General features: G+C 46.7%; 1 protein-coding gene across 3 annotated transcripts in view; it reads right to left on the minus strand.

Moving 5' to 3' along the window:
* Positions 1-12,280: 12,280 nt before the first annotated feature.
* The window catches only part of Scube2 (signal peptide, CUB domain and EGF like domain containing 2), a 73,327-nt gene continuing 70,333 nt past the window's right edge, over positions 12,281-15,274 (minus strand). For 2 of the 3 annotated variants that reach the window (XM_038332502.1, XM_038332494.1), the window contains 2 exons: positions 15,179-15,258; positions 12,281-14,077 (listed from right to left, as the gene is read on the minus strand). In XM_038332502.1, the coding sequence (XP_038188430.1) occupies positions 13,925-14,077; positions 15,179-15,258 (233 nt within the window). In that variant the 3' untranslated portion in view covers positions 12,281-13,924. The remainder of the gene's footprint in view (positions 14,078-15,178; positions 15,259-15,274) is intronic. The other variant, XR_005285691.1, reaches the window with a different exon arrangement.

Genomic DNA, 15,274 nt, shown 5'->3' on the forward strand with positions numbered 1-15,274 from the left:
CATCCCACCTATTAGGACTGCTGTGAGGGTTATGTGAAATTATCCAAATAACACCCTGGCTTGTGCCAGGAGCCCAGCAGAAGGGATCTACTATGCTAATTGGGGCAACCCCGAGAAAACCAATAAGCTGCTATGATATATGTGGGTCTAACTAACGCTCCTTGTGAAACACCAGGCACATAAATCAGACCTGAAAATCTCCCTTGATCTTCCGGTCTGAGACCTCCTGAAGCAGGGACTGGCCCGCTTGCTTCTTCTTCCAGGGTCACCAGATCCTGGATTTCCCATGTGTGCATGCTAGTTTTATGTCAACTTGACACAAGCCAGAGTTACTGGAAAGGAGGAAACCTCAATTGAGAAAATGCTGCTTTAAGGCGTTTTCTTAATTATTGATTGATGGGAGAGGGAACAGCCCATTGTGGCTGGTTCCATCTGCTGCTGGTGGTCCTGGGTTCGATAAGAAATCAGGTTGAACAAGGACATGTATGTGCTCAGCTATGTTCATAGCAGCTTTGTTTGTCATAGCCAGAAATTGGAAACAACCTAAATGCTCCTCAACCAAAGAATGGATAAGGAAAATGTGGTACATTTACACAATGGAGTACTACACAGCAGAAAAAAATAACGACAGCTTGAATTTTGCAGGAAAATGGATGGAGCTAGAAAACATTATTTTGAGTGAGGTAACCCAGACACAGAAAGACAATTTATCACATGTACTCACTCATAGGTGGTTTTTAAACATAAAACAAAGAAAGCCAGCCTACAAACCACAATCCCAGAGAACTTAGACAACAATGAGGACACTAAGAGAGACTTACAGATATCTAATCTACATGGGAAATAGAAAGTAGAAAAAAACAAGATCTCCTGAGTAAATTGGGAGCATAGGGACCTTGGGGGAGGATTGAAGCGGGGAGGAGAGAGGCAGGGAGGGGAGCAGAGAAAAATGTAGAGCTCAGTAAATATCAATTAAAAAAAAAGAAAGCAGCCTGAGTGAGCCATGGGGAGCAGGCTAGTAAGCAGTACCCTCCATGGTCTCTACATCAAGTCCTGGCTTCTGGTTCCAGCCCTGCTTGGGTTTTGATCCTGTCCTGACTTCCTTCAGAAATAAAGATGTGGAGGTGTAAGCCAAATAAACCCTTTCCCCCTTGGTCATGGTGTTTCATCATAGCAATAGTAACCCCAGCCAAGACACCACATTAGGGAACTTCCATCTGAAGTTCTCTGCACCCCACCTTGGCTGTTGCAGAGGGTCTGTACTTCGAACTTGTTGCAAACAGGCCAGTACTGTTCCGGTTAAGATGTTTTTTATGTTCTTCCTCTTTAAAATATTTTTACTTTTATTTTTGGATGTTGTGCCTGCGTGTATGTCTTTCTACAACATGCATGACGTGCCTGAGGAGGCCAGAAAATGGTGTCAGATCTTCTGGAACTGGCATCCCAGATGATTGTGAACTGTCATGCAGGTGCCAGGAATTAGACCCAGGTTCTCTGGAAGAGCAACCAGTGCTCTTAACCACTGAACCATCTCCCCAGCCCCCTTTTATGTTATTCTTATAGTTTAAAAAATGTAACTTTCTTAAATAAAAACTCAGATTTCTTTGTTACTTTCATTAAAAGATGCAGGGACCTCAGGCATGGCTGGCACTAGGAGCCTACATGGCTAATCTATTTCAGCCCTACTTTCTCCTGAGCCGCTATCTAGCCATGCACGTGGCTCCTGTCTTCGTTGTCAGCAGTTCCTAGCTTACTGTCTCTTCTTCCAGAAATCCTCTTTGACTCTCCAGCTAAAAAAGAAGGCTTTGATAATGGAATACAGGATGAGAACTGAGGCTGAGAAGCCAGGAAGCCCCTTTCCCACCCCCCGGAGCACTCTTATCTCACCAGACCTGTCCTTAGAGCAAGCTTCCTCCTGGGTGACTCCCTGTGGCAGGAAGGGTCCTCAAACATTTGACCTCCATAGGTATCAGGTGTGTGCCACCATGTCTGGCTACACAGCACCGAAGTCTTGACTCTAGCCTTGGAGACCTTTTCTATTTTGGCAGATTAAAGCAGAAGTAAGTTTTTTTTCCCCTTCAAAGACATTCTGAGCATCAACCCAGATTCAAAATACAGAGCTGATGGCAGTCCTTGTGGCTGCTTTCCAAAGTTGGCTGAGCCTGTTTGGATCTGTTCATGTCAGCATTGATTTGGTTTCATTTCTTGGTATGGGGGCAGATTTTGATCTCATATCAGACAGACAGCAAGAGAGACAGAGACACAGAGAGAGACAGGGACAGAGAAAGAGAGACAGAGAAAAAAGGACCTCTGCATCAGAAGCAATGGTCCATTTTGAAAATCAGGAAGAGAGAGAGAGGAGAGGAGAGGAGAGGAGAGGAGAGAGAGAGAGAGAGAGAGAGAGAGAGAGAGAGAGAGAGAGAGAGAGAGAGAGAGAGAGATCTGTATCAGAAGCAGTGGTCCATTTTGAAGGTCAGGAGGGGGCTGTCTAGGCTTGGCTTTAAGTTCTGCTCTCTGCTTGCTGTGGATCCCTGGCTGTGCTGCAGAAGGTTTTGAGCCTCAGCTGACCCATGTAGAGGTCTGTGTAGTTTTTTAGATCACAGAGGCCCCGCCAGAGTGGACCATCAAAAAATATAAGCCCTATCATTTTTCTTCCCCACCTTCAATACACAGAATCACAGACCTCTCAGAATCAAGTGGATCCTAGGCATGACCTGCCTGCTCGCGGGTGGGCAGCCAGAGTGCGCAGCTCACCCTGCAATCATGTCCGCCTCAGAAGCACCTCTAAGCATGCCGTCAGGGAAAGATGGTGGCAGGCCACAGGGTCTGGAGCAAACAGCAGGAAAATGAAGCACTCTGCATCACAGGTGGACTCCCAGCAGTGTTGATGTGTGTACATGGCGCGCACACGCACACACGCACACGCACACACAGAGGAAGAGAGGGGGGAGAATTCACTCTGACCTACTTTCATGCTCGGTTCTGCATTGCCCAGCGAGAAAAAGTCATTCCTAGCTAATCTTTCCCCATCTTATTCTCGGGTCTGATCCCCGGGGCTAGGCAGGTAAGTGTTCAGTTGCATTTCTAGAACTGCTCCTGGCTACTCAAAAAAAAAATTTTTTTCTATAAACAGTTCCAAATTTTCAAGTCACAAGCATAAAATGCTACAAAGAATACCTGAACACCCTTCCCCCAAATCACCTGTTGCTAAAATTTTATCAAACATGCACCATTTTTCTTGAAACATTTAAGGACAAATTACGTGATATTTAGCCTTTTACCACTAACTTGACATTGTGTAGTTACCGAAAGTTCAAGTACGATGGTGTACAGCTGTAGTCTACTCCTACTCGGGAGGCTAAAACAGGAGACTTGAGAGTTAGAGGTCAGCCGTGGCACGGTGGCGCACGTACTTAATCCCAGCACTTGGAGGTAGAGGCAGATGGATCTCTTTGAGTTCAAGGTCAGCCTGGTCTACAGAGCGAATTCCAGGACACTCTATAGTTAGTGAGGCCCAAGAGGGAGGGAAGGAGGGGGGGAGAGAGAGAGAGAGACAGAGACAGAGACAGACAGAGACAGAGAGAGCGTTAGGGGTCAACCTGGGCTACACAGAAAGTCCGAGACTAGTGAGGTTGAACCTCTAAAACTAAAAAGAGGGAAAGGGGGCTTTCCTCTCATGTAATCACACTACAGGCATAGGCTTCATAAATTTACATTGATATCATATTTTTATCTAAATTATTCGTGTTCCAGTTTTGTCAGTTGATGTGAAATTCTTTGTAACATTTTCCTCTAGCACAGAAGCCACCCGGGGTCATGTCTCGTCCGCCTCTTTGATCCAGGATGTTTCCACAGCTTTCCCTATCCTTCATGCCACTGACACGAAGAACCCAATCCCCTGTGTCCATTCTCTTCTCCATGCTGTGGCTGAATCGGCAATGAATGTCACTTAAGGAAGAAAGGTTTATTTTGGCTCATGGTTTATGAGGGTACAGTCACTTCCGCAGGGAAAACATGGCAGAGTTTGCAGTGGCAAGAGCATGCAGCAGGGCTGCCAAGCATGAGCACGCAGGGGGCCTCCGAGCACGCAGGGGGGGCTCTGAGCCCGCAGAGGGTCTCCGAGCATGCAGGGGGGCCTCTGAGCATGCAGGGGGTCTCCGAGCACACAGCAGGGCCTCCGAGCACGCAGGGGGGCCTCCGAGCATACAGGAGACCCGCTGAGCACGCAGGGGGTCTCTGAGCACGCAGGGGGTCTCCAAGCATGCAGGGCGCCGCTGAGCAGGCAGCGCGCAGGAGAGCCTCGGAGCATGCAGTCCGGCCTCCTCACATCTGCAAGCCCAGGAAGCGGGTACTCAGCTTGCTTCCTCATGTTTTCCTTTTTATTCAGTCCGGAACCCCAGCCGATGAGATGGTGCCACCCACATTCAAGGTAGGTGAATGTTTAACTCCTTGGTTAAACCTGTCTGGAAACATCCTCACAGATGCCCATAGAGGGGTGTCTAGTATACTAACAGCTGTATCACCATCACCCCCAAAGAAATCCATAACCTTATTGATCATTCCACATTTGCTCCAAATTACCAGCCTTAGACAACTTGTAATCTATTTTCTGTCTTCATGAATTTACCTACTCTGGACATTCCACATACCTGGAACCACACAATGATTGGTCTTTTGCGACTAGCCTCTTTTAATTGGTATAACGTTTTCATAGTTCATCTGTTCTCTAACACACCAGTGCTTTTTTGTGGTCAAATTATAATCCATTGTGTAGACATGACTCGTTTGGTTTCGCTGTTCATCTCTGATGAACATTTGAGTTGCTTATACCTTTTGTGTGTAATCTTTCTATGTTTATTTCTGTCTCTGCCTCTACCCACTGTGTGTGTGTGTATGTGTATGTGTGCACACATGCGCGTGCACACACACACATCTGACCAACTGAGTGGACATGTGTGGAGGCCAGAAATTGATACTGGGTGTCTTCCTCTCTCACTTTCTCTCTGAACCTACAGCTCATTGAGTGGCTGGACTGACTGACCAGCAAGCCCCAGGGATCCTCCTGTCTCTGCCTCCCAGCTATGGGATTATAGGCATCTTCTCCCAGTTCCCATGCTGAGTTTTTTTAGTGGGGGCTGGGAATCCACACTCAGGTCTCCGATCTTGCTGACCTAAGTTATTTATAACGTGCATAAGGTCACACAGCTGCTGCATATACTGGGCCAGCAATCCAGGAGCACAGGACGTAATGGGAGTGGAAGGTGGGCGTGATGAAACTGAAGCCTTGGAGAAAGACGGCCGGAGGGCTGCTGCCGCGCGGCAGGTGCTCCTTGAGTCACCCTGGTTGCTCTTAGGATGTCCCGACTGAGGGCTTATGGCTTTGCACTCTCACACCCACATGTGTGACGCAGCTGCTCAGAGCCGCCTTCCTCAAGCTGTCACCTGGAACTGTTCTGGTTGGCTCTCTGCCTCCATCAGCATCTTGCTACATTGTCCTCAATTTTGTACCCTGCTCAGGCATCAAACATGCCAGCTACATTAGCCCCTGTGCCTGTGATAAGTTGGTCACCACGGAGGCAGCAGGCCTGGCCAGGATCACCAAGGCTCTTCTTGTTATCACCATGCTCTTCCGCCATGTGTGGTATGTCACTGCCTTTCCTGGGCATCGGTTCCAGTTTCTGCTCAGTAACTATTGAGCTTTTCAACCTCCACTCAGGTTACAAGGCAAAGTCAGGACCGAAGCTCAGACTTGAGGTAGGTTTGTCTTTATGCTTCAGGAATGTTGTAAGGGGTATTAGTCAGACTTTTAACTGCTGGGACGGACTTCCCAAGGAAGGCAACTGTATCAGTCAGAGTTCTCTAGAGGAACAGAACTTAGTGTGTGTGTGTGTGTGTGTGTGTGTGTGTGTGTGTGTGTAGACAGACGACAGACAGGGTTTATTAGAGAGGTTTGGAGGCTGTGGTGTGGTTTAACAGCGGCTGTCTCCCAAGAACCCAGTAGTTGTTCAGTTGTCTCTGCTGGCCTTCAGAACATGCTGGAATACTGGAGAAGTAGGCTCCAATGCCAGGGAAGGAATGGACTTGCCAGCAAGAACAAGGTGAGCAGGCAGAGAGCAAGCTTCCTTCTGCCGAGTCCTTATATAGGCTGCCAGCAAAAGATGTGGCCCAGATTAAAGGCGGATCTTCCCACCTCGAAAGATCTAGATTAAAGGTGGATCTTCCCATCTCAAAACCCAGACTAAAAGTGGATCTCCCCACTTCAAATGATTTAATTAAGAAAAAGTTTCTCACAGATGTATCCAGCTGCTTGGGTGTCCGGGTGCTCTGTGTTGCATGGGTCAGTTAAAGAAAGAGGTCACTCCAAGATGAAATTTTAAGGCCTGTGACAGCAGGAAGGTCCAGCTTCTGGTGAACTGAACTGAACCTCAAACAAAGGCATATTTATTGATTGTTACACAAAGGGTTTTTTTACGGGGAGTGTTAAAGTATTTCCTCATACCAGGTCCTCTCTAATCTGCTTGTTTCTCTAGAAGAGAGGATCACGTGCACTCATGACTTTAGTCCTTTATTGTGTATCATTTACAATACACAATAATCTAAGAGCCTCAGATGTGCAAGAGGTGGCTTATGACCAAAGTCATTCGAAGCCTACAACAGCCCTTCAGAAAAACAATTCTACAAATCATGGGGGTGGGGGACAGGGTTTCACTGTTTTCCACAAAGAACTCACAGAGATCCGCCTGCCTCTGCTTCCTGAGTGCTGGGATTAAAGGTGTGCGCCACCACTGCCTGGCTCCACAAAGATTCTTAACTGTTTGCCACAGTGATTCTTCAAGGCCAAGTACTTCTAGAAAACAACTACTCGTTCTAATGTCTACTCCAGATACAGTGACTCTGTTAAATTCCCACAGCACTGGGTTTTAGTTAATTCCAGATGTGGTCCAGTTGACAGTCAAGAACAGTCATCACAGCAATGCAAAGGCAGGAAGCATTTTGCTCCTGGCTTTCAGAGGATTGCATCCATAGTTACTTGGTTGCTGTGGGACAATGGTTTTACCCTGTAAAGGTTTGTTTCTTGTACTTGTTTAATAAAATGCTGATTGGCCAGTAGTCGGGCAGGAAGTAGAGGCAGGGCAAGGAGAACAGGAGAATTCTGGGAGAAGGAAAGAGGCAGTCTGCAGTCCTGACCCAGCTGCAGAGGAAGCAAGATAGCAAGATGTGATGGCCTCACAGAAAAAGGGTACCAAGCCACGTGGCTAACACAGACAAGAATTATGGGCTAATATAAGTTATAAGAGTTAATAAGAAGCCTGAGCTACTAGGCCAATCAGTTTATAATTAATGTAGGTGTCTGTGTGTTTATTAGGGACTAAACGGCTGTGGGACCTGGTGGGACAGAAAACCTCAGTCAACCCTTGGTTCTGTGTCTCTGGACCCATCGTGAAGCAGAACATGTTGGTGATGAGAGTGTAGGGCAGGAGGAGGCTGTTCACCTAGGGACAGACAGGAATCAGCAAGCAAGGAAAGGACAGGAGAAACCTCCAAGGGCACACTCGTTGGAGGACCTGTTTCCTCCTAAAATGGTGCCACTAGCTGGGAGCCAAACACTCTACACCTGGACCTGGGAGGATGTTTCAAATCTGACCAGGGAAGAGACAGAAAACACCAGACTGTACCTCAGAATTGCCCTTCAGTCGTGGAAAATACTTTGGGATAAGAGAACAATCCAAGTTGGGGATGTCGTAGCTCCTAGAGCCACAGATGCTTCACATCTGACAGATTACAAATTGGGGGGTGACTTCCTCCTTTTGGTTATTTAAAAGAAAATGGCGCCCAAAGGGAATGGCATTATTAGGCATTATTAGGAGGTGTGGTCTTGTTGGAGGAGGTCACTGGGCTCCTGAGCTTTGAGGTCTCTTCTGAGGCTTCACTCAGTGTGACAATCAGTCAGCTTCCTGCTGTCTTCTGGTCAGGATGTGGCCAGCACCATGCTGCCATGCTCCCCACCATGGTGATAATGGACTGAACCTCTGAAACTGTAAGCCACCACCTCAACTAAAGGTTTTCTTTTTAAGAGTTGCCATGGTCATGGTGTCTCTTTACAGCAATAAAAACCCAAACTAAGACACTCCTCATTCACTTTGTAAAAATGATTTAAACTATGCACAGATGTATGGGTACCTTTGGATCCTGGAAGAGGATATTGGAGCCCTGGAGTGAGCAGCCAGATATTCAATGAGAATTGAATTCTGGTCCTACGCAAGAGCAGCAAGTATTTTAACCACGGAGCCATCTCTGTAGCCTCCTCTTTCCTCTTCCTCACCAACTCAGTAATATACATCCAGCCTACCCTAATGTCAATACTCTAAAAAAGAATGAGAAGCGATGATGGGGGCCGGGGGAGGGGGGCAGTATTGTTGATAGCTTAAAATCACCTAAATCGATGGCTAATTAGGCCAGGCCGAGTGAGGTTCTAAACCAATACTCTGTTGTCTATATCAAGTCAGCATGTAGTCAACCATTTATCAAAGATCAGCTCTGACCTTCAGAACCCTATTTGGTAGTGTTTTATTTTGAATTTTAGTTCCCAGGCAAATAGCATGGGCAACTGAAACAAAGGTCAACTCTGCTTTCCAACCACTAGGTGGCATCAGTTCCAGGACTTGCTTGTTCGCTGGTGCTGTGGTTAGCATGGCAATGCTAAATTCTTGCTGGGTGAGTCAAGGAGCTTGCCAGGGCACTGCTGCCAGGCTTCGTTTGGGGAGCCAGTGCACTTGATGGGCCTGGACTCACAACCCCAATGATTAGCTTGAGGACAGACCCTGCAAACTCACTGCCCAGCGCCAACACTTGCCACCTTCATGTTTGTTTGTTTGCTTGTTTTCCTTTCTCCAGTAGACTCAATTCACAAGGACAGAGATTTAGTCTCTAAACTGCTGAACCCCGAGCTCCTACAATGCCTAGTATTTCGCAGACCCTCAGTAAATAATGCATTGCACAAATCAAAGAATAAGCAAACCTGCAACAAAGAAGCATTAGTAATTAAGGACTGTATTTGCATTGCCCCAGGAAACAGAAAACCAAGCAATACTGAGCTGTCGTCATTGTGGTAGATGGGCTTAATTTGTATTGTTTAATTCAACTAGAACAACTTGCCTGTAAATTAAAGTGGTTTCATTTTCTAAATCTATTTTGCTCCTGCTGTTTGGGGAGATCCTCAAAAAGATACTTGTGTCTTTTATTATTTTCAGAGTCCTGTTCTGTAGCCTTGGCTGCTCTGATGGTTGCTTATGTGCCCAGGCAGGCCTTAAAAAGTCAGCCACACAGCTGCCTTCCCAAGTGCTGTGATTACATGTGAAAGCTACCCTATTCAGCTTACTTGTGTCTTTGGGGCTATATTCTCTGCCTCTAATCTTTGGAGTAGCCCTGCTGGGCCACAGTCATTCTCCGGCAGGCTGCTATGAATATCTAGAGAAAGGAGATGGGATACTAGGAGCTCACATAGAATAGGAGTCGGTCACAGAAAGAAGGACTTATGGGGACAGCTCATGGCTTGCCTATTAGGTAGCTATGGGTAAGAAGGCTCCGTCTACTTAATGAGGAACCATTTAGCCTCAGTTGATCCATTTACCTCTCAGATGCTCCTGAGAAGTCGTGTAGACATGGGGAAAGCTCTCAGGACCCACCTCAGTCTGGAGTAGGAAACGGGTGGAGAAGATTGTGGCTGAGCCTGGAGGAGTATCCCCGGGTGCACAGGTGACCAGCCTGTGCTGGGTGACCAGCAGAGGCAGTCTGCAGCAGGTCACAGCCCTGGTCCACCTTCCTGCCAAGATCTACCCAAGGGCAAGTGACTCCTTCCTTCTTGAATTCAGCCTTTGCCTTTCCCAAGTTCCTGCATGCCATGTGAGAATCATCTGCAAACTTAAATCCCGCAAACGCCTCCAGGCATTGCTCTTAACAGCTCAGAGGATGATTCAGAGGAAGCAATTTCCCCAGGGGAAGGTAATCATCTGTTGGTGTGAAAAGGCAGGCTCTCATTAGCATTGGAACCGGAGGAGAAAGTTGCTGGATCCACAGACGCTTTGCCGCAGCCTGTGACTTCAGAACAATATCCACAGCTGGAAGGTGGGACTCACAGACTCCTGTGCCTGCTCAGAACTCACCCACAGAGACAGCTCTAATGACAGGAAGGTGGTCAGTCAGCTTTGGAGCCCCACCAGCCCCCACACCCACCCAGGTGAGTGTTTGGTCTGCAGCACCAGCCTCCTATATACCATTTCTGTGCCTGCATCCTCAGAGCCAACCACAGAGTCCATGGTACCTTTTAAAAACAAAAGCCTGGGGGCTGAGGAGGTGGGTCAGAGGATGAAGTACTTGCTGTCTGAACGTGACGACCAGAGTTCCATCCCCAGAGCCCTTATAAGAAAAGTTAAACTGGGTGTGGTGGTGTGTGCTTGTAATCCCGTTACCTGGCAGGCAGACACAGGTAGATCCCTAGGTTCACAGATCACCCTAGCATACTTGGTGAGCTTCAGGCTGGTGAGAGTCCTGGTCATAACAAAAAATATGGACGGCACCTAAGAGTAACATCAAATTGCCCTCTGACCTCCACATACATGTGCGTAAAACTGTGTGCATGAAGGTGCATGTGCACACACACATACGCACACGCATTCTCACTCAAATATAGATCACCCCATTTCTCTGCTTAAGTCCATCACAGGCTCTGAAGGGTATTTGGAATTAAACCCACCCTCTCCTGATGCCACAGCTGATGGACTCTGGCCTATCTGTGGTTCTCCAGCCTGGTCAGATGCCTTTTGCCTTCTGCCTAGACTTCTGTGCACGCAGGCATGTTCCTGCTTATATCTCCACCCTAGGGGTGCCACTCTCTGGAATACTCTTCCCCTTAGTTTCCCCAGACTGGTGCCTTATCATGTAGTTTTCAGTTGAGAGGTCACATCCCCATATAGGCTCTACAGTCCCCAAACCTAAAGTAGCCACAGAGCCATTGTAACATCAGCTTTCGTTTAGAACATAGCAGTTACCACTAGTCAACTCAAGTTCATTGTCTCTGCCTTCCAAAATACAAGCTCTCTGAGGGCTAAGACCCTGTCTACCGTATTACTGAGGTCTTTGGTTAATCTCTACGGCCTAAAGTGGTACCTGGTACAGACTGGATATGCAATGTGGGTCAGCTTAGCAGGTAGACAACTGCCTGGCTAGCCAGACAGCTTCCTAGCAGAGCCACAGACTCCCACAGGGCAGCTGATAGGTCTAGAGTAGAAGCCTGAAGACCTCAGGGGCTCATACTTGTACCAGAAACATAGGTCTGGTGTGTGGTCAGCTCCTGGAGGACACTTCAAAGCTACTGTTCCATCCTGCCAAATCCCAATTATACCCACCCCAACCTTCTGGAAAGGCAATACAATATGCTCTCATGAACACAAAGTTACCAGACTCAACCATCTCGTCCTTATCAACTGGGTCACTAACTCAGGCGAAATCTGAATTTCCACTTTATGGTCAAACTCAGAAATATAGATCAAACTGTAGCATATAAAATGCACTTTAAGTTTTTTTAAAAAATGATTTATTTTATAGCCAGGTATGGTGGTGCACACTTTCAATCCCAGCACTCAGGAGGCAGGAGCAGGTAAGGGAGTTCAAGGCCAACCAAACCTACATAGCCAGTTCCTGGCCAGTCAGGGATACAAAATGAGACCTTTTCTCAAAACAATACAAGTAAAAATGCTTAGAGACTGGAGAGCTAGCCAACAGTTGAAAGCACTGAGTGCTCTTCCAGAGAACCAGGGTTTGGTTCCTAGCACCCATCTATTGGCTTAAAGTATGTCTCTGTAACTCCAGTCCCAGGGAACCCAACACCCTCTTCTGGCTTCTTTGGGCCAGGCATGCATGTGGTGCACAGACACACATGCAAACGAAACATCCATACACATAAAATAAATTTTTAAACATTAAAATCAAAGATTTATTATTTTTACACTGCATAGGTATGTGTGTGGGTATTATGTGCACCACATGCATGCAGGGCCCAAAGAGGCCAGAAGGGGGCGACAGATCACCTGGAAATGGAGTTACAGGCAGTTGTGAGTTCCCTAGAGTGAGCACTAGGAACTGAACCCGGGTCCTCTGGAAGAGCATCAAGTGCTCCTAACTGCTGAGTCATCTCTCTAGTCCCTTAATGATTTTTTTAACTGAATATGTTTAAAAACTTTTTTTGAAAAAAGGTTTCTTATAGCCCAGACTGGCCTCAAACTTTCTATGTCTGCTGAGGGTGTCCTTGAACTCCTACTAATCTTCCTGCTCACACTTCCTGAGTGCTGGGATTACAGGCGCCATTGTGCCTAGCAAGGAGCACAAATTCCTGAGGAGAAATTTCATCCAAATAAAAATTAAAAGTTCATTAGGGCTTCAAAAATGTCAGCGTCTCCTGACATGGTGGCACACACCTTCAATCCCAGTACTTCGGAGGCAGAGGCAGGTGGATCTCTGTGAGTTTGAGACTAGCGTGGCCTACATATAGATTCCAGGTTAGCCGGGGTTACACAGTGAGAAACTGTCTCAAAACAAAAAATTAAAAAGTTATTAAAAATGTTATTAATAGATTAAAAACATTGAGGTGGAAAACCAAGTTCGATAATAATGAAATATTCTGTTTTCTTTTTAAATGCTTATTAGACATTTTTTTAGTACTTTGGTAAACAGAATTATGCGCTATAATTGCCACAGAAAGAACAAAACCCTATGGCTGTGTGTAGTCAGTCCATCCATTAGGGAGAGGGAAGCTTGATTGACAGGTCTCTTTGGGGCGGGGGAGGGAGTTGTATTGAGGGCCAAGTCCAGGGCCTTGCACATCTTTGGCAGGTGCTCTACTGCTGAGCTACATCTCTAGGCCAATGGGCTCTCTTCTTTAGCCACTGTAGTGAGACTTTTGCCTGCTGGGAGGTGGGGGTGGGGGATTAAAATGTTTAAAAGCTCAATAATCTTGAAAAGTTTATTTGGGAGGGGATCACTATGCAGTCCCACTGCGCAGACCAAAGTGACTCAACCGTGGCCTGTGAACAGGAGTGTGGCCCACCATCAAAGGGTGACAGTGGCCTGCGTGATGTCACTTCCCTCAGACTCTCTCACTGGGGAGAATGAAAAAGAAAGACACTCGGGCCAGTCGCCCTGGCAGTGGGGGAGTCTTGCGGTACTGGCCTTCCTGGTGAAATCTCCCTTCGATGATGATGGATAACTGTCATGCATCGAGATCACATCCTAGAATTCTCCAAGCCAGAGCACAGTGCTCAGTGTGACTGAAGGCATGGGGAAGGCTGCTGCACCCAGCCCTCTGCGCTTGCTGTGCACGCTACTGATGTCTCCAGAGCACTGCTCTTGCCTTCTCATTTCTGATTCTTTCTAGTCTTTTTTAAAACTGTCACTGCTTAGAGCTCATGTATTTAGGATTAACCTGGCATCACAGAGGCTGAGGGATCAGAACCCTCCCATGACTCAGATGGCCTGTCTGGCCCGGTCATCTCTGCATGCGTGCAGATGTTCCCTGAGAGAGGACTGGCCTTGGAGGAAGTGGAGCTGCAGCCAGAGTGGCCCTTCTGTGGCTTCCTTTGCACTACAGACCAGAGGAGGCCATTTCAGCCAGCCCTTGGCACCTCCAGGACACGTGCCCACACAGTGAGAAGCTGATACTGCTTGAAGCCATCTGCCGTCCACATCTGAAGCTGGGAGAGAAACCCAAGTTCAGCTTACCAAGATACCTGTATTATCTATAAAAACTGAGCTGTAAGGAGTCGCTGAACTGGGCATCCTGTCAACCCGGTGACACTCCAGCCTGTGGAGGGTAGACGGCTTCAGCCCACTGCCCACGGTGGACACTCTTCTGGGTGGCACGTGGGAAGAGTCATTTGTAAGGCCTCAGAAACCTTGACACTTTGGAACGTAGCAATCGGATGAAGGATCTTGGAAACATCTCTCGGGACTCCTGGGCTGTGTACTTGAAATAGTTCTGGGGGTGTGCCAGGACATCAAACAGAGCCTTGATCAGTTTCTTATCCTGAAGAGAACAGAATGTTTGTTACCAGGCCAAAACACTCAAACCTTCCGGCACTTTGCCAATGAAATCATAATGACTCACTACTGACGGGAAGGTCACTAGCTAGAAACACTTGGTGAAAATTGGCTCCCTTGATTTTTATCTTCGTTCCAGGTTTAATTTTCCTTAATTGTTAATAATAAATATACATTACTTGATGAAACAAATTTTGACATATGACAATTGTTTTTTTTTTCTCAACTGTATGAGATCCAACATAGAAATTTGGAAAACAGTTTAGGGTTAGTGATAGGTGAGAATTTGGTATTAATTACTTATAAGTATCTAAAATTTGGTAGACTTTGAGTTCACAAACTAGGAGCCAATGGTCTTTTACCGTTCAGGCTGAACATAAAAACACTATATGGCCCTGACCTGGATTTGTAAGCAAGCGCCCTCCACAGATGCCCAGTGTAAACAGAGCCATTACGCTCATGAACTCCCGCGGCTGTGTTTGCTGACTCAAGACTAGAACAAGATCAAGCCAGAGTCCCAGGATGGCTGGGTGAAGAGCTCACAAAGCCCCGCCCTTAACTGAGGAGCTACCAGCAGTTGTTGGCTGCTGGAGGAGAGACACTCAGTGTTCTTCAGAGGTATAGTCCTTGGCAGGCTGCGCCCACTCCAGAGGCTGGCCCTACAGCCATGTACATACACTAGTTATATGTATTACATACAACTGGTCTAGTTGAACTCAGTGGTTATTTTAAAAAGAAGAGAAACCATGAAACTAGAAAGAGAATACCTTGAGCAGGGTCTGGCAGGAGTTAGGGGAAGGGCAGATAAGATCAAACTACATTTTGTGTGTGTGTTTGTGTGTAATACATTATATATATTGGGTATTATATATTTAATTCTCAAATATGTGTTATATACATAAAACACTAATGTTTTTATATATATATATATATATATATCACTAAAGACAGAAACTTGACATTTAATAAGTTAAATCACAGGAAAGGAGGGAGCTGATCTTGGTCTCCTTGGGCTCAGTGTCTGGAAGGAGGAGCTGTATGTGGGGAGCTCATGGCTACCTTCCTGTCTGCTGAGGCAGGTACTCACCTTCAGTATTTCCTGGTGGTTCTCAGACGCGTAGAGCCTGCCATCTCGAACTATATCTTCAATGAGTTCCTGGTAGTCTTCTGGTGAAATAAAGGA

The sequence above is a fragment of the Arvicola amphibius genome, chromosome 1, assembly GCF_903992535.2.
Source record: "Arvicola amphibius chromosome 1, mArvAmp1.2, whole genome shotgun sequence".
Classification (NCBI taxonomy): Eukaryota; Metazoa; Chordata; class Mammalia; order Rodentia; family Cricetidae; genus Arvicola; species Arvicola amphibius.